Source organism: Aotus nancymaae, unplaced genomic scaffold (assembly GCF_030222135.1).
Source record: "Aotus nancymaae isolate 86718 unplaced genomic scaffold, 86718_ANA_hifiasm-v0.15.2.pri h1tg000062l, whole genome shotgun sequence".
Lineage (NCBI taxonomy): Eukaryota > Metazoa > Chordata > Mammalia > Primates > Aotidae > Aotus > Aotus nancymaae.
In genome coordinates this window covers 19,729,689-19,744,326 of record NW_026988476.1, presented here as the reverse complement: position 1 = coordinate 19,744,326, position 14,638 = coordinate 19,729,689, and the positions used below count along the sequence as shown (strand labels likewise).

The window sequence follows — 14,638 nt, the reverse complement described above, 5'->3', positions numbered from 1 at the left end:
TTGAGACCAGCCTTACCAATATGGTGAAAACCCATCTCTACTAAAAATACAAAAATTAGCCAGGTGTGGTGGTGCACGCCTGTAATTGTAGCTACTCAGGAGGCTGAGGCAGAACTGCTTGAACCCAGGTGGCGGAGGTTGCAGTGAGTCGAAATCATGCCACTGCACTCCAGCCTGGGCAACAGAGCAAGACTCTGTCTCAAATAAATAAATACATAAAATCCATCTACTTAGGAGCATCTGAATTTTCAAAAACGAAAGAATGCCCCAAACAAACATTTTAGAAAGACAAAGGAGATAGTTATTTTGTAAGAAATAGTCTTGCGGAGACCCTGCTAACAACCCGAAAACAGCAATTACATTATGTAACACTGGAGAGTGCTTTTCTCTGGTAACTTTTATTCTCTCCTCTGTTCACAAAAACCAGTCTGAGGTTACTGCAATGTTCTGTTGCAGAGGCTGACTTGAGGTAGGGCAGTGGGAATGAACAGAATGTAAAAGTTAATACTGGTCTATTTTCCATGATTCTTTCAAGTTGTTTTTCTTTCCTTTTCTTATGTCCTAGTTCATGTCATCTTTTTTTGAGACAGAGTATCCATCTGTCACCCAGGCTGGAGTGCAGTGGCAGGATCTTGGCTCACTGCCATCTCTGTCTCCTAGGCTCAAGTGATCCTCCCATTTCAGCCTCCTGAGTAACTGAGACTACAGGTGTGCGTCACAATGCTCTGTTAAATTTTGCATTTTTCGTAGACATGGGGTTTTGTCTTGGTGCCCAAGCTGGTCTTGAATTCTGGGCTCAAGCAATCTGCCCGCCTTGACCTCCCGAAGTGTTGGAATTACATGCATGAGTCACTGTACTGGGCCCAAATCACCATTTAGCTGGTGTATTACCACTACTTTTAAAATTAAAAACATTAAACATTCTATCATTTAATATGACAAAAATGTCATATTAAACATTATGTCATTAATGACATTTTTGTCATATTAGTGACAAAAATAATTTTAAAAAACTACCCTAAGGCCGGGCACGGTGGCTAATGCCTATAATCCCAGCACTTTGGGAGGCTGAGGCGGGTGGATCATGAGGTCAAGAGATTGAGACCATCCTGGTCAACAAGGTGAAACCCCATCTCTACTAAAAATACAAAAATTAGCTGGGCATGGTGGCGCGTGCCTGTAGTCCCAGCTACTCGGGAGGCTGAGGCAGGAGAATTGCTTGAACCCAGGAAGCGGAAGTTGCGGTGAGCCGAGATCGCGCCATTGCACTCTCCAGCCTGGGTAACAAGAGCGAAACTCCGTCTCAAAAAAAAAAAAAAAAAAACCACCCTAATACAAAATGTAATCAGCAAAAAAGCAGCAACTTTCTGTTCCCTCTCCCTCCCAATCCCCAGGCACGGTGGCTCGTGCCTGTAATCCCAGCACTCTGGGAGGGTGAGACCAGCGCATCACTCCGGAGCTTGAGACCCGCCTGGCCAACATGGTGAAACACTGTCTCTACTGAAAAATACAAAAAATTAGTTGGGCATGGTAGTGTGCGCCTGCAATCACAGCTACTTAGGAGGCTGAAGTAAGCCCAGATAGCACCATGCACTCCAGCCTGGGTGACAGGGCGAGACTCCCGTCTCAGAAAATCAAAATCAAAATCAAAACAACAAAGATTATGGGAACATTTTTAAAAATTATAAAAGCTTAAGTCTTTCCCTAAACAATTCCTACTTTTTGCTTGTCAAATGTAAATTCCACATGTAGAACAATGTGCCTGAAAAACACAAGTGGTATGCTTAAAAACTTACATATAATTTCATAATAAACAAGTTTTCACTATAATTTATTTTATGCATACAGAAACTCAGATGTGTTTAACTGAAATGAAAGAAGAAAACTGATAAAATTCTTATGAACAGAGTACTTGGGATCAATATCTGTTTAACATTAAAAGATAACTCTACAACACATCTTGGAAACTTTTGAAATAAACATAAGCGTAATAAACTAAAAAAAAAAGTTAACCCCACAATAAAATTAAAATTGGTTTTAATAAAAGTTTTGGAGTCAAATGATTATAAACTATACACATTCCTCCTCTCCAGCATGTATACAGAAAGCTTCCCTTACTCCAATTTGATGCTGTAAAATCATACATGCATCCAAACTCATCTGTAATTGAAATTTCTTTTTGTAGTACCATTCATTACTTTAACATATCAGAGGAATTTACATAACAGCCTAGAGAACAGAAATAAGACATAATAGGTGCTTCAGTACCACCCATATTATCTACTAAGACCACAGTGTGGGCAACAGAGTGCAGATTCATGGTAGTAGTTCCTTGAATAAAAGAGTTCAGACAGACTCTTCCACAAACACAGGTTTTTGCGGTGTCCAAATCTTGGCAGAGATGGAATGGAATGATATGAGAGCCATAGGGAATCCTATTGGAAAGAATGATAAAAATATTTTATAACATGTTACTAGATTCAGGACATGAATTATTAGGACATGGAATTGTAACAATGAAAAATAAAATTATTAAGTGACTAGTATATTTAAAATATATGACATATTGTAAACTTCAGATACCACACCATAAAATACCTTCCAGCATGACCACTTAACAGCATAACCCCTTAATAGAATGAAAAAGTCACCGTTCCTTAAACAGGCTCTCCTAGGGATCCATTGTTCAAAAGGGAAATTTAAATTCTGTAAGACAAATTTAAAATACATGTAACTTGGGTCATGAGTTTTACGTTAGTGGCTGGGCAAGTAGGCTAACCTTACCTTGCTTAAGGTATTTCACCCTCACACTTAAAATCCTTCTAATAGTGCCCAGGTCAAACTTTTTATTTTTTGAGACAGAATCTTTCTCTGATGCCCAGGCTGGAGTGCAGAGGCACAATCTTACTGCAACCTCTTCCTCCCGGGTTCAAGCAATTCTTCTGCCTCAACCTTCCTAGTAGCTGGGATTATAGGCGCCCACCACCATGCCTGGCTAATTTTTGTTTGTATTGTAGTTAGTAGAGATGGGGTTTCACCATGTTGGCCAGGCTGGTCTCAAACTCCTGACCCTGAGGTGACCCACCCGCCTCAGCCTCCAGAAGTGCTAGGATTACAGGTGTGAGCCACTGTGCCTAGCCTAAATTTTTTTTTTTTTTTTTTGAGACGGAGTCTCACTCTGTTGCCCAGGCTGGTGTACATGGTGCAATCTCAGCTCACTGCAACCTCCACCTCCAGGGTTCAAGCAATTCTCCTGCCTCAGCCTCCCGAGCAGCTGGGACTATAGGCACACACCATCATGCCTGGCTATGTTTGCATTTTTAGTAGAGACAGGGTTAACCATGTTGGCCAGGCTGGTCTTGAACTCCTGACCTCAAGTGATCCGCCCACCTTGAACTCCCAAAGTGCTGAGATTACAGGCATGAGCTACTGCGCTAGGCTTCCAAGTCAAATTTTTAAATCATCTACAAGACACTAAAAGACAGTCTGGACCACTGCCTAAACGTCCCCGCTAAACGTCCCCACTCACTTTGCCTCCCACACAGTGTCTTGTTCTTTCTTGTTTCTTGTCTCTAGCCTAGGCTGGCACATAATAGGTGCTCAGATATTTTTCAACAAATAAGCCTAGTCTTATAACTTAAAGTTCAAAACCCTATCAGAAAAGTCTGAGAAGATACACATTTCAAATTAAAAAGCAGTGGTTACCTTTGGAAGGGGATAGGATGGCCCTATTTGCAATTTAAAAAATTTTCATAAAAAGACTTTATTAATCTGTTGCTTGTGTACATAACCATTTAAAAAAACTCTGCCAGGAAGTGTCTTCCACATGTTTACATTTATCTCTTTCAGGATAGATGGTTGTAGTCTGAGGAAACAGATAATAGTTAAAAACTATTTTCTATCTGACATAACTTAAATTCCCACATAGTTTCCTAATAGATTATAACCATATGCTTGTAACCAGTAGTTAGGGCCATGTATGAACAGCTAGACAGTAAGTATTGCTGTCACGGCTTTGAATCTATACACTTTTTAAAACAAGGGAGTTTAAAACATGCAAAATTATACTTCAGCAAAGGTTTGGTCACCTTACAAGAAAGCTATATTAATAGGGGTCAATTTTCTGCCTAATTATGCCTTGCCAATTATATCATATTTTGATCATCTATTCTTTTGCTTCCAACTTTGTACTTTTTCATATTGAAATTCAGCATGTTTTTCCCTGATCATTTAGCCAACTTGTTATAGTCTTTTCAAATCAAAACTATTTATAACACTTCTCATTTGGACATACTTTCCAAATTTGAATAAATATAATATACAATTTCTTTTACGGATGTCTTAGAGAAACAATAGCCTCAGGTGCACCTCAATGCCAAAAGATACCATTTGGAGTTTCCTCAAATCAGTGGTTTTAACCTGAATCATCGTTATCACCTATGGTGATCTTTCTCTTTTCTTTTCTTCCCCTTCCCTCCTTTCTTTCCTTTCTTCCCTTCCTTCCCTCTCTTTCTCTTTTTCTTTCTTTGGAGATGGAGTCTCACTCTGTTGCACAGGGTGGAGTCAGTGGCGCGATTTCAGCTCATTGTAATCTCTGCTTCCCAGGTTGAAGCGATTCTCCTACCTCAGAAAAAAACATTAAGGCCTTTTATAGCCAGGCACAGTCATAGGCAATTATAAGTATTGTCATTTAATACCATTCTTAACTGCTAGTTAGGGGAAAATGCTTTAAACCAGTCATTCCAAAATGTAGTCCCCCGACCAGTAACATCAGCATCATCTGGGAACTTGCCAGAGATGCAATTTCTTGGTTAGGCGCAGTGGCTCGTGCCTGTAATACCAGTACTTTGGGGGGCTGAGGCAGAAGGATTGCTTGAGGCCAGGAGTTTCAAGACAAGCCTGGACAACATAGCAAAACCCCCATCTCTACCAAAATAAGCCAGAACTTAGTGGCATGTGTAGTCCTTGCTACTCAGGATGCTGAGGTGGGAGGATAGCTTGAACCCAGAAGTCTGAGGTTGTAGTGAGCTATGTATGTGCCACTGAACTCCAGTCTGAGTGACAGAGTGAGCCTGTCTCAAAAACAAAACAAAACAACACAACCTAAAAAAATAAAAAATAAAAAAAATGAAAACCCAACAACAACCAGAGATGCAATTTCTTTAGCTCTACCCTAAACTTATGGAATCAGAATCACTAAGGGTTAGGTTCCAACAATCTTTTTAAACTAGCACTATTTCAACAACCATGGTTCTGATATACTCTTAAAATTTTGAGAATCACTGCCTTAAAACAGTGAGTACTTAAATTACATTTAGAGCCTTAGTAATTAACGGTACTTTTAGGAGGCATCAACATATGGTCCATGGACTAGCAACCACATCTGGATGCATGTTAGAAATGCAGGATTTCCACCCCAGACCTCTGAAACAGAATCTGCTAACAAGACTCCCAGAAAATTTGAATGCAAATTACAGTTTGAGAAGCACAATGTAAAGCAGTGATTTATTTTGTAGCTGGGATTATAGGCATGTGCCACTATGCCTGGCTAATTTTGTATTTTTAGTATAGACAGGGTTTCACCATGTCTACCAGGCTGGTCTCGAACTTCTGACCTCACGTAATCCTCCTGCCTGGGCCTCCCAAAGTGCTGGTATTATAAGCATGAGCCACCACGACTGGCCTGGTTTATTTTTTATAGATAGGGTTTTGTCATGTTGCCCAGGCTGGTCTCAAACTTTTAGGCTCAGATGATCCTCCCACCTCAGCCTCCCAAGTAGCTGAGACTACAGATGTGTGCCACCACGCCCAGTTATCAGTGGGTTTTAAGTAAAAGAAATCTTTAGAGATAGGGTATTGCTCTGTTGCCTAGGCTAGACTGCTGGAACTCGGGCAACAGAGGTCATAGGGAGCCAAGATCGTGCCACTGCACTCCAACCTCAGTGACAGAGCAAGAACTCCATCTCAAAAATTTAAAACACAAGGCCAGGCACAGTGACTCACACCTGTAATCCCAACACTTTGGGAGGCTGAGGCAGGCAGATCGCAAGGTCAGGAGTTCAAGACCAGCTTGGCCAACACAGTTAAACTCCATCTCTATTAAAAATACAAAATAAATTAGCAGGGCATGGTTGTGGGTGCCTGTAGTCCTAGCTTCTTGGGAGACTGAGGCAGGAGAATTGCTTGAACCCAGGAGGTGGAGGCTGCAGTGAGGTGAGATCACACCACTGCACTCCAGCCTGGGTGACACAGTGGGACTCGTGTCTCAAAAAAAATAAAATAAAATAAAATAAAAATACAAAAATGAGTCAGGCATGGTAGTAAGCACCAGTAATCCCAGGAACTTAGGAGGCTGAGGCAGGAGTATCGCTTGAACCCAAGAGGCAGAAGTTACAGTGAGCTGAGACTGGACTACTGCACTCCAGCCTGGGCAACAGAGCGAGACCCTGTCTCAAAAAAAAAAGAGGTTAAAAGTCATACAAAGAGGTGAAGCCAGGAATCAAACCCAAGTCTTAATCCAAAGACCACACTTCATCACTATGCCAATTCTCTGATTTTATGGTACATCAGAATCACCTGGAGGACTCATTAAACATAGACAGCTGGACCAGTTTCTGATTCGGCAGGTCTGGAATGTTAGAACTTGGGTGATGCAGATCCTGCTGGTCAGGGGAGCACACTTTGAGAAACAATGCCATTCATTCATTTAACTACTTAGTTTTATTTTTTTGGGATGGAGTCTTGCTCTGTCACCAGGCTGGCGTGCAGTGGCACGATCTCAGCTCACTGCAACATCCTCCTCCTGGGTTCAAGCGATTCTCCTGCCTCAGTCTCCCGAGTAGCTGGGACTACAGGAGCATGCCACCAAGCTGGTATCGAACTCCTGACTTCATGATCTGCCCACCTTGGCATCCCAAAGTGCTGGGATTAAAGGTGTGAACACCGCACCCAGCCCATTTAACTACTTATTGAGTGCTTAATATATGCTAGGAGCAGGAGATACATGGTTTAGATCCTAGGGAAATAGTGGAGAATAAAACAACATCCATATGCTCATGGATCTTACATTCTAGTGAAGAAAAACTGGCAGCAAACAAAAAAAAGATTTAAAAATATGTAACAGGCCAGGCGCAGTGGCTCACGTCTGTAATCCCAACACTTTGGGAGGTGAGGTGGGCATATCACGAGGTCAGGAGTTCGACACCAGCCTGGCCAACATGGTGAAATACCATCTCTACTAAAGATACAAAAAATTAGCTGGGCATGGTGGCGGTCACCTGTAATCTCACCTGTTCTGGAGGCTGAGGCAGGAGAATTGCTTGAACCCACGAAGCGGAGGCTGCAGTGAGCCAAGATTACACCATCGCACTCCAGCCTGGGCAATGGGGTGAGACTCCATCTCAGGTTAAAAAAAAATAAAATATATATATATATATATTAAAAATATATATATATAAATATATATGTGTATAAATAGGCAATGAGTCCTATGACTAAAAATAAACAAAATAAAAAAATCACGCATGTAAGGAGGTACGAAATAAAATTTAGGTAGAATGGACAGGTATGACCTTTCTGGGATGACACTTGGGCAGAGAACTGAATGAGGTGAGGGAGTGAGCCATGAGACTTCCTGGAGAAAAATCATTCTAAGCAGAGGTAAGGAATAGCAAGAAGGCCATTATAGCAAAGGGTCAGACTGTGCATAGTACTGTAAGCAATGTTACACTTTATTACTCTGAGTTTGATGAGAATATTAGAATGCTATCAAAAATACATTACATGACTATTAAAATCTTACCTATTATATAAAATGTTTCGTGCAGAAGATTCCAATAAAGTTAACGGGATTTGCAGCTTTATTACTGGAAGGACTTCAAGTTGTTCAAAAGTATTTCCAAAAAGATCCAAGTATTCAAGGGATAAATTTCTAAATTCACTAGGCAAAAATGGAAGCTTATTTCGAGCTGCTGACAAAAAGCGAAGGTTTATCAGTTGTCCTATCTTGCAAGGAAATCGAATCAATTCATTATCGTCAAGTTTTAAATTCGTAAGTTCCTGGAGCCCGCAAAACTGCACAGGGAGTGCCTTGATTTTGTTCTTGCTGAGGTCCAAACTCCGAAGTGACTTCTGGAGTGTAGACTGACACAAGGCTACACTAAATGACTCCAAGTGATTGTCATTCAGGTTAAGTTCTTGAAGGTGTATGAGGTCTCCAATTGTAGCCGGAAGCTTTTTGATATGGTTGTGACTCAAGTCTAATTTTCTAAGGTTTTTTAAGCAAAGCATACGCATATCAACTCGGATAAGCCCACAGTAAGAAGTCTGAAGATGTTCCAGGGAATACGGAAAGTTCTTGCTTAGAGGATAGTCTTTTTTGGATGTGATAACCATTTTAGTTTTAAAGTTTTCAAATTCCGAAGTCTTCACTGCTGTGAGCGTTGAAACTGATGCATCAACATTGCAGCCTCTATGAGCCAATCTCACAGCTGAAAGGAAACCTTTTAAACTGCTGGAATTGGCCTGAATAAATAAAAGTTGTAGAATTATAAATTCCATTGTAGAAAATGCATACATGCTAGTTCTTCCCACAACAAATTCGACAGTATTACTTATGAATGTGATACAATGATTTATTGAAATTGGCTGTAAAACATATTTTTTTTATTTTGACTAAATTTAAAAAGTTTTTGAAGAAAAATTATGTGGAGGAACACATTCTAGATAAAACTGTTCAAAGGGAAATCATTCCAACACTTTGGGAGGCTGAGGTGGGAGGATCACCTGAGCCCAGAAAGTAGAGGCTGCAGTAAGCCAGGATCATACCACTGCCCTCCAGTCTGGGCAACAGAGTGAGACTGTCTCAAAAAACAAAAAACAACAGCAAAGAGCAAAAATAAAGGGAAATCATAAGAGTATAAAATAAGACAGGAACGGATTGAATATTCCACTTAAGATTTGAGTTTAGGCAGGGTGCAGTGGCTCATGCTTGTAATCCCAGCACTTTGGGAGGCCGACAGGTGATCACTTGAGGTCAGAGGTTTGAGACTGGCCTGGCCAACATGGTGAAGCCCCATTTCTACTAAAAATACAGAAGTTAGCTGGGTGTGGTGGCACACGCCTGTGAATCCCAGCTACTCTGGGGGCTTAAGTAGGAGAATCGCTTGAACCTTGGAGGCGGAGGTTGCAGTGAGCTGAGATCACATCACTGTACTCCAGGCTGGGCAACAGAGTGAGACTCCGTCTGAGGAAAAAAAAAAAAAAAAAAAAAAGATTTTAGTTTAAGGCCAGGCATAATGACTCACGCCTGTGATCCCAGCACGCTGGGAGGCCGAGGTGGGCAGGTTACTTGAGGTCAGGAGTTTGAGACCAGCCTGGTCAACATGGTGACACCCCTTCTCTACTAATAATACAAAAATTAGCTGGGGGTGGTGGCGCATGCCCGTAATCCCAGCTACTTGGAAGGCGGAGGAGGCTGAGGCAAGAGAACTGCTTGAACCTGGGAGGCAAAGGTTGCAGTGAGTCGAGATCGCGCCATTGCACTCCAGCCTGGGCGACAAGAATGAAACTCCATCTCAAAAAAAAAAAAGAAGAAAAAAAAGGAAAGAAAAGGCTGCGCACGGTGGTTCATGCCTGTAATCCCAACACTTTGTGAGGCTGAGGCAGGCAGATCACTTGAGGTTTAGAGTTAGAGGCTAGCTTGGCCAATATGGTGAAACTCCGGCTCTACTAAAAATATAAAAATTAGCTGGATGTAGTGACGGGCGCCTGTAATCCCAGCTGCTTGGTAGGCTGAGGCAGGAGAATTGCTTGAAATCAGGAGGCAGAGGTTGCAGTGAGCTGAGATTGTATCACTGTACTGCAGCCTGGGTGACAGAGCGAGTCTACATCAAAAAAAAAAAAAAAAAAAAAAAAAAGCTAATACTAATAGGATACTTTACAAGTTTCCTAAAGTTTACAGGTGAAGGACAAGTAAACTTTGAGCTAGTTTGAGAAATCAAGTATGTGATGGTATTTTGTTGGAATGTGGGAATTACGTAGAATAAAAGATTGGAAATGTAGTATGAGGATAGACTGTAAGTGAGCTCAGATCCCAAGGTAAAGTGGAGACAGTATTCAGGCTGGGAAGTCACTGAAGAATTTTAAATATGAAAGTTACATGACAGGCTAGTCTGATGGTAGTGGGTTATCAGAACTTATTAACATTAGTGTCACTAAAGTTGGTATATAACCCCCTACTGCTAAATTTGACTGGCTTAAAAAAAAAGTTACATGACAAGAGTTAAATACTATTTTGGCAGCACTATACACAATGAACAGGAGTAAGAAAAGGTCTGGAGAAGACCTGGGTCAACTAGGTACAATAAAGAATACTGGCTTACAGACTTGGGAATAAACCATGTAACAGCTGAGCTATCAAATGGAAGGCAGGTATGACAGAAAACAGCAGAGGACTGAAATAAAGCCTTCATTTTGAGGATAGAAAAAAATGTTGCTGGAGGCAGGAGACAAAGAAGTGACTAAGAAAACTGAAGGTAAACCATAGCGCCCTCTCACAGATACCAAGAAAAGAGTTTTATTAAGGGTAATTATCATTGTCAAATTCTACAGAGTTCATAAAGAATGAGAAATAATGATAATGTGATAGACAAGTGAAAAAGATCAGTGATCACTGAGGCAGTGTTTTCAGTAAACCAGTAAAAGTTAAGACCAAAAAAGATAAAAAGTGGAGGCAATGGATTCAGCCTTGTCTTTCTAGAAATTTGTTTTCTTTTTTTAAATCAGTGTGACCTCCATTTGTTTTTAGATAGAAAGGAGGAATTAGTGAAAGAATAGGCTACAGGTCAAGAAAAAAATGAAAAATCACAAGGAGGAGAAGGAATGAAATGATTTCATTCAATCCAAACTCCTTAGTTATTACACTTTTTTTTTTTTTTTTTTTGAGACAGAGTTTCGCTCTTGTTTCCCAGGCTGGAGTGCAATGGTGTGATCTTGGCTCACTGCAACCTCTGCCTACCCAGAGTGGTGGCACCCGCCTGTGGGTTGCAGTGAGCCAAGCTCTTTCCACTGCACTCCAACCTGGGTAAGAGAGTGAGATCCCATCTCAAAAAATAAAAATTGATTATAGTAAATAAAATACAAATGGTTCTAACTGATTTTTTTCCACTTTTATTACACCAAACTTAGATTTGCAACCTGTGCTTTAGCTGGCAAAATATAGACCTGTGCAAGTTGCCTTACAGAGTTCCAGTGTAAGAATACCCAAGGGCTCCATTTTCAGCATGGAAGCAAACCCAGTTTTCTTGCCCATCTTGGGAATTTTACTAAGGCAGACTTTGCCCTTTCAGAAGGCACACAAACATATCTGGGAAGCTGCCTCTTGTGCCATTGCCTCTTCAAACAAACCTGCAAGAGTCTGTCCCTGTTCAGCTATGTGGGATATCAGAATGTGCAAAAAGCCTTCTTTAAAGAAAATACAGGCCAGGCCAGGAGCAGTGGCTCACATCTGTCATCCCAGCACTTTGGAAGGCCAAGGTGGGTGGATCACCTGAGGTCAGAAGTTCAAAACCAGCCTGGTTAACATGGTGAAACCCTGTCTCTACTAAAGACACACACGCAAAAAAAAAAAAAAAAATTAGCCAGGCATGGCAGCAGGCACCTATAATCCCAGCTACCCAGGAAGTGGAGGTTGCAGGGTTGCAGTGAACTGAGATGGCACCCCTGCATGCCAGCCTGGTCAACAAGAGCAAAACTCCATCTCAAAAAAAAAAAACAAAAAAATAAAATAAAATACAGGCCAAACATGATGGCTCATGCCTGTAATCCCAACACTTTGGGAGACTGAGGCAGGAGGATCGCCTGAGTTCAAGAGTCCGAGGCCAGCCTGGGCAACACTGTATCAAGGCTCTGTCTCTACAAAAAGTTATTTTAAAAAATCAGCCAGGAGTGGTTAGGTACACCGGTAATCCCACATACTCAGGAATCTCACTTGAGCCTAGGAGGTCGAGGCCAAAGTGAGCTATGATTGTGCCACTGTACTTCAGCTTGGGTGACAGAGCAAGACTCTGTTTCTAAAAAATAAAGAAAACATAGCCAAACATTAACCATTAATGTTTTTAATACCATACCTTACTTAGACAGATATCCACAGGAGGCTCCTTTAACCGAACAGTGGCTTTCCCCTCATCTACAAATTTGGTGAAGAATTGCTCAATGTTCTCCCTTAGCTGCATAAAACCAGTGGGGGAAAAAAAGACAACTAGTTATGGTTACTCAGTAACATTTATTACAACTGGAATGTGCCAGTCATTTTGCCAGGCTTTGCTTTGGCTTTCACTCCTTAAGTCGGGGTGTTTTCAGTTTAAATTTTTTTTTTTGAGACAGAGTCTCACTTACTCTGCCGCCTAGGCTGGAGTGCAGTGGTGCCATCTTGGCTCACTGCAACCTCCGCTTCCCAGGTTCAAGCAATTCTCCTGCCTCAGCCTCCTGAGTAGCTGGGATTATAGGTGCATGCCACCATTCCCGGCTAATTTTTGCATTTTTCATAGAAACAGGGTTTCATTATGTTGGCCAGGCTGGTCTACAAGTCCTGCCTGGGCCTCCCAAAGTGTTAGGATTACAGGCATGAGCCGCAGACCCCAGGCAAGTTTTAAAGTTTTTTTCTTTTTTTTTTTTTTTAAGTAGTTGGGAAGTTATACCCCTCATCTAGCTGGTGGTGGATGTTACTGCTTTATCTGTCCACTAACTCTCCTTCAAGAACATGATCACCGTGTTTTGGGAGAATGCTCCTCTTCTCCCATTCCCACTATGTAACTGCAGGAAGAGTTGCCAGTAGTAGTTACTTGCCTTCATAACTTCAGTCCATTAGCCTGCGGTGGTCACACCTCCCAGTAGATTATATACAGACTCCATGAGAGCAGGAATCTTGTCTCATTTGCTATTCTATCCCGAGTGCCAGAATGGTGATTGACACATAATGGGTGCTCAAAAACTTTTTAATGACTATCATCTATATAAATGGCATATTTAAAATTTTTTAAAAAGAAAAAAAATTAATGATTGCTGTTGCATCTGATTTAGATTTCAACAACTATCGACTGGGAAGCCACTATGTACCAGGTATTCTACTAGGGACTTGGGACATAGCAACGAATAAGGCTGACAAGGTAACTAAAAAGAGTTGACAATCTGATGAGAGATAGTTATTAAACAAGTACTTATAAGCATAACAAATATCAAGACAAGGCAAGTGCAGGATGCTATGACTGCCTTTTTTTTTTAAGCTAGAGAAAATACTGTGGGAGAAAAATTTACTGATCAGAAGTGCAGTTATTTTACTCTTCCCACCGATTGGACAGCTGCTTCATTTGCAGTTTCACTCCGCTAACCAAAATTTCAGAAGCTTTAAACGGGCGGGATTGCCATCCACTGCTAAATAGCAACACCGTAAATTCAAGTCGTAAAAGTGGGGAGAAAAAAACAGAGAAAAGGTGCACTCTCAAAAGCTTTCTTCTTTCGAGTACGTAGGAAGGCGCACGGGACCCTGGTGTCGGGATGGTGGTAGGACTCAGGGCCGGGAGTTGAGGATTCCCAAGGCGGGCTCTCGCCTAGGGAGCAGCCGGGCGCGCGAGGCCTGAGGGCGGCCAGCGTCTAGGCTCCCGAGAAGAACGCGAGGCTGACTGCCCAGCAAGCCGTGCCCACTTTACGCACCTCATAGCGGGTCCCCCGCTTGTCCTTAAGGGTGGAGATGAGCAGGAAGGCTCGGGTCCGCGGCTGACTCCTGGAAGTCTGCTGACAGAGGCTCAACACTGCTCGGACGCCCTTCCCCCGGTTCCTCAGCCCCAAGGCTGGCAAGTGCCGGCTGACCACCTCCACCTCACAGTGTAGCTTCATCTCGCCCAGCGGCCGCAACCAGGCCACCTGGCTTTGAAACTTCCTCCTTCCCGCCACCCGGAGCCGCCGCTGGGGTCCTCGAGCACGCGGGCTGTCCGCGGATCCGCCTGTCTGCGGGACTTGCCCGCGACTCGGGCTGTCTTAGTACTGTGGCTCTACGAGGCCCGGTGGTAAGACGGCATCCCTTTTCCCTTAGCAGGGCGGGGTTCTCGCCGAGGCTGCGTAACCGGACCGACCATGTGAGAGCCGGGCTCGCGCCTCCGGAAACCGGCAATCGGCGAGGACGCAACGTCTTTTCCCCCGTTCGAGCCGCTGGCGCCTGTGGTTGTTATTGTTTGGGCGGTTCTGAGGGTTTCAGCCGTTGACACTTTACGGGTTACCGGCGCACGTCGGGCCGCTGAGTTTCCCAAGGGAAGGCCAGCGTGCCTCTGCGTTACAGGGAAAGGCGCTTAGAACTTTCTGAGTGGTCCCAGAAACCAGTGAGGGCGCATTTTCCGGCGCGGACGGGTTGCTGGTGGTTTGGGTGGCTGCCCTCCCGAGGCACACCTGGCACGTCGGAGGGAGGCTTTATATGGCTGTATTTGACTTGGCAATTCCCGCTAAGCAAATAATTTTTCACGGCGGATAGGGTGGATGGACTGACTGAATTAAGTGCACCTGAGGCGTGGAAAGGCCGTCGCGACGGCACAAGGCCTCCATCTTCTTGTTTCTCTTGATTGAACCAAGGCGGGGCCCGGCTAGGGGG

The 14,638-nt window shown here is 42.9% G+C and overlaps 1 protein-coding gene across 5 annotated transcripts; it reads right to left on the bottom strand.

Annotated features, from left to right (window-relative positions):
• Positions 1-1,802: 1,802 nt before the first annotated feature.
• LRR1 (leucine rich repeat protein 1) lies at positions 1,803-13,973 on the bottom strand. 5 transcript variants are annotated; one of them, XM_012456276.2, is made up of 5 exons: positions 13,711-13,973; positions 12,129-12,227; positions 7,802-8,523; positions 3,706-3,865; positions 2,341-2,706 (listed from the first exon to the last, which is right to left on the bottom strand). In XM_012456276.2, the coding sequence occupies exons 1-4, from the start codon at positions 13,891-13,893 to the stop codon at positions 3,751-3,753; spliced, it is 1,119 nt and encodes a 372-aa protein (XP_012311699.2). In that variant the 5' UTR covers positions 13,894-13,973; the 3' UTR covers positions 2,341-2,706; positions 3,706-3,750. The 5 variants fall into 5 exon arrangements, with proteins under 5 accessions (XP_012311698.2, XP_064221912.1, XP_012311701.2 ...); XM_012456277.2 differs by having other exon boundaries at positions 2,362-2,435; XM_012456275.2 differs by lacking the exon at positions 3,706-3,865 and having other exon boundaries at positions 1,803-2,435.
• Between the last annotated feature and the right edge of the window lie 665 nt (positions 13,974-14,638).

Bases quoted from the DNA above. Each gene is read 5' to 3' on its own strand.
- LRR1 (XM_012456275.2), bottom strand. From the start codon at position 13,893: ATGAAGCTACACTGTGAGGTGGAGGTGGTCAGCCGGCACTTGCCAGCC. The intron at 12,228-13,710 runs GTGCGTAAAGTG...GGTTTTATGCAG, and splicing joins AGCGGGGGACCCGCTATGAG to CTAAGGGAGAACATTGAGCA. The intron at 2,436-7,801 runs GTAAGATTTTAA...TCTTTCCAATAG, and splicing joins CGAAACATTTTATATAATAG to GATTCCCTATGGCTCTCATA.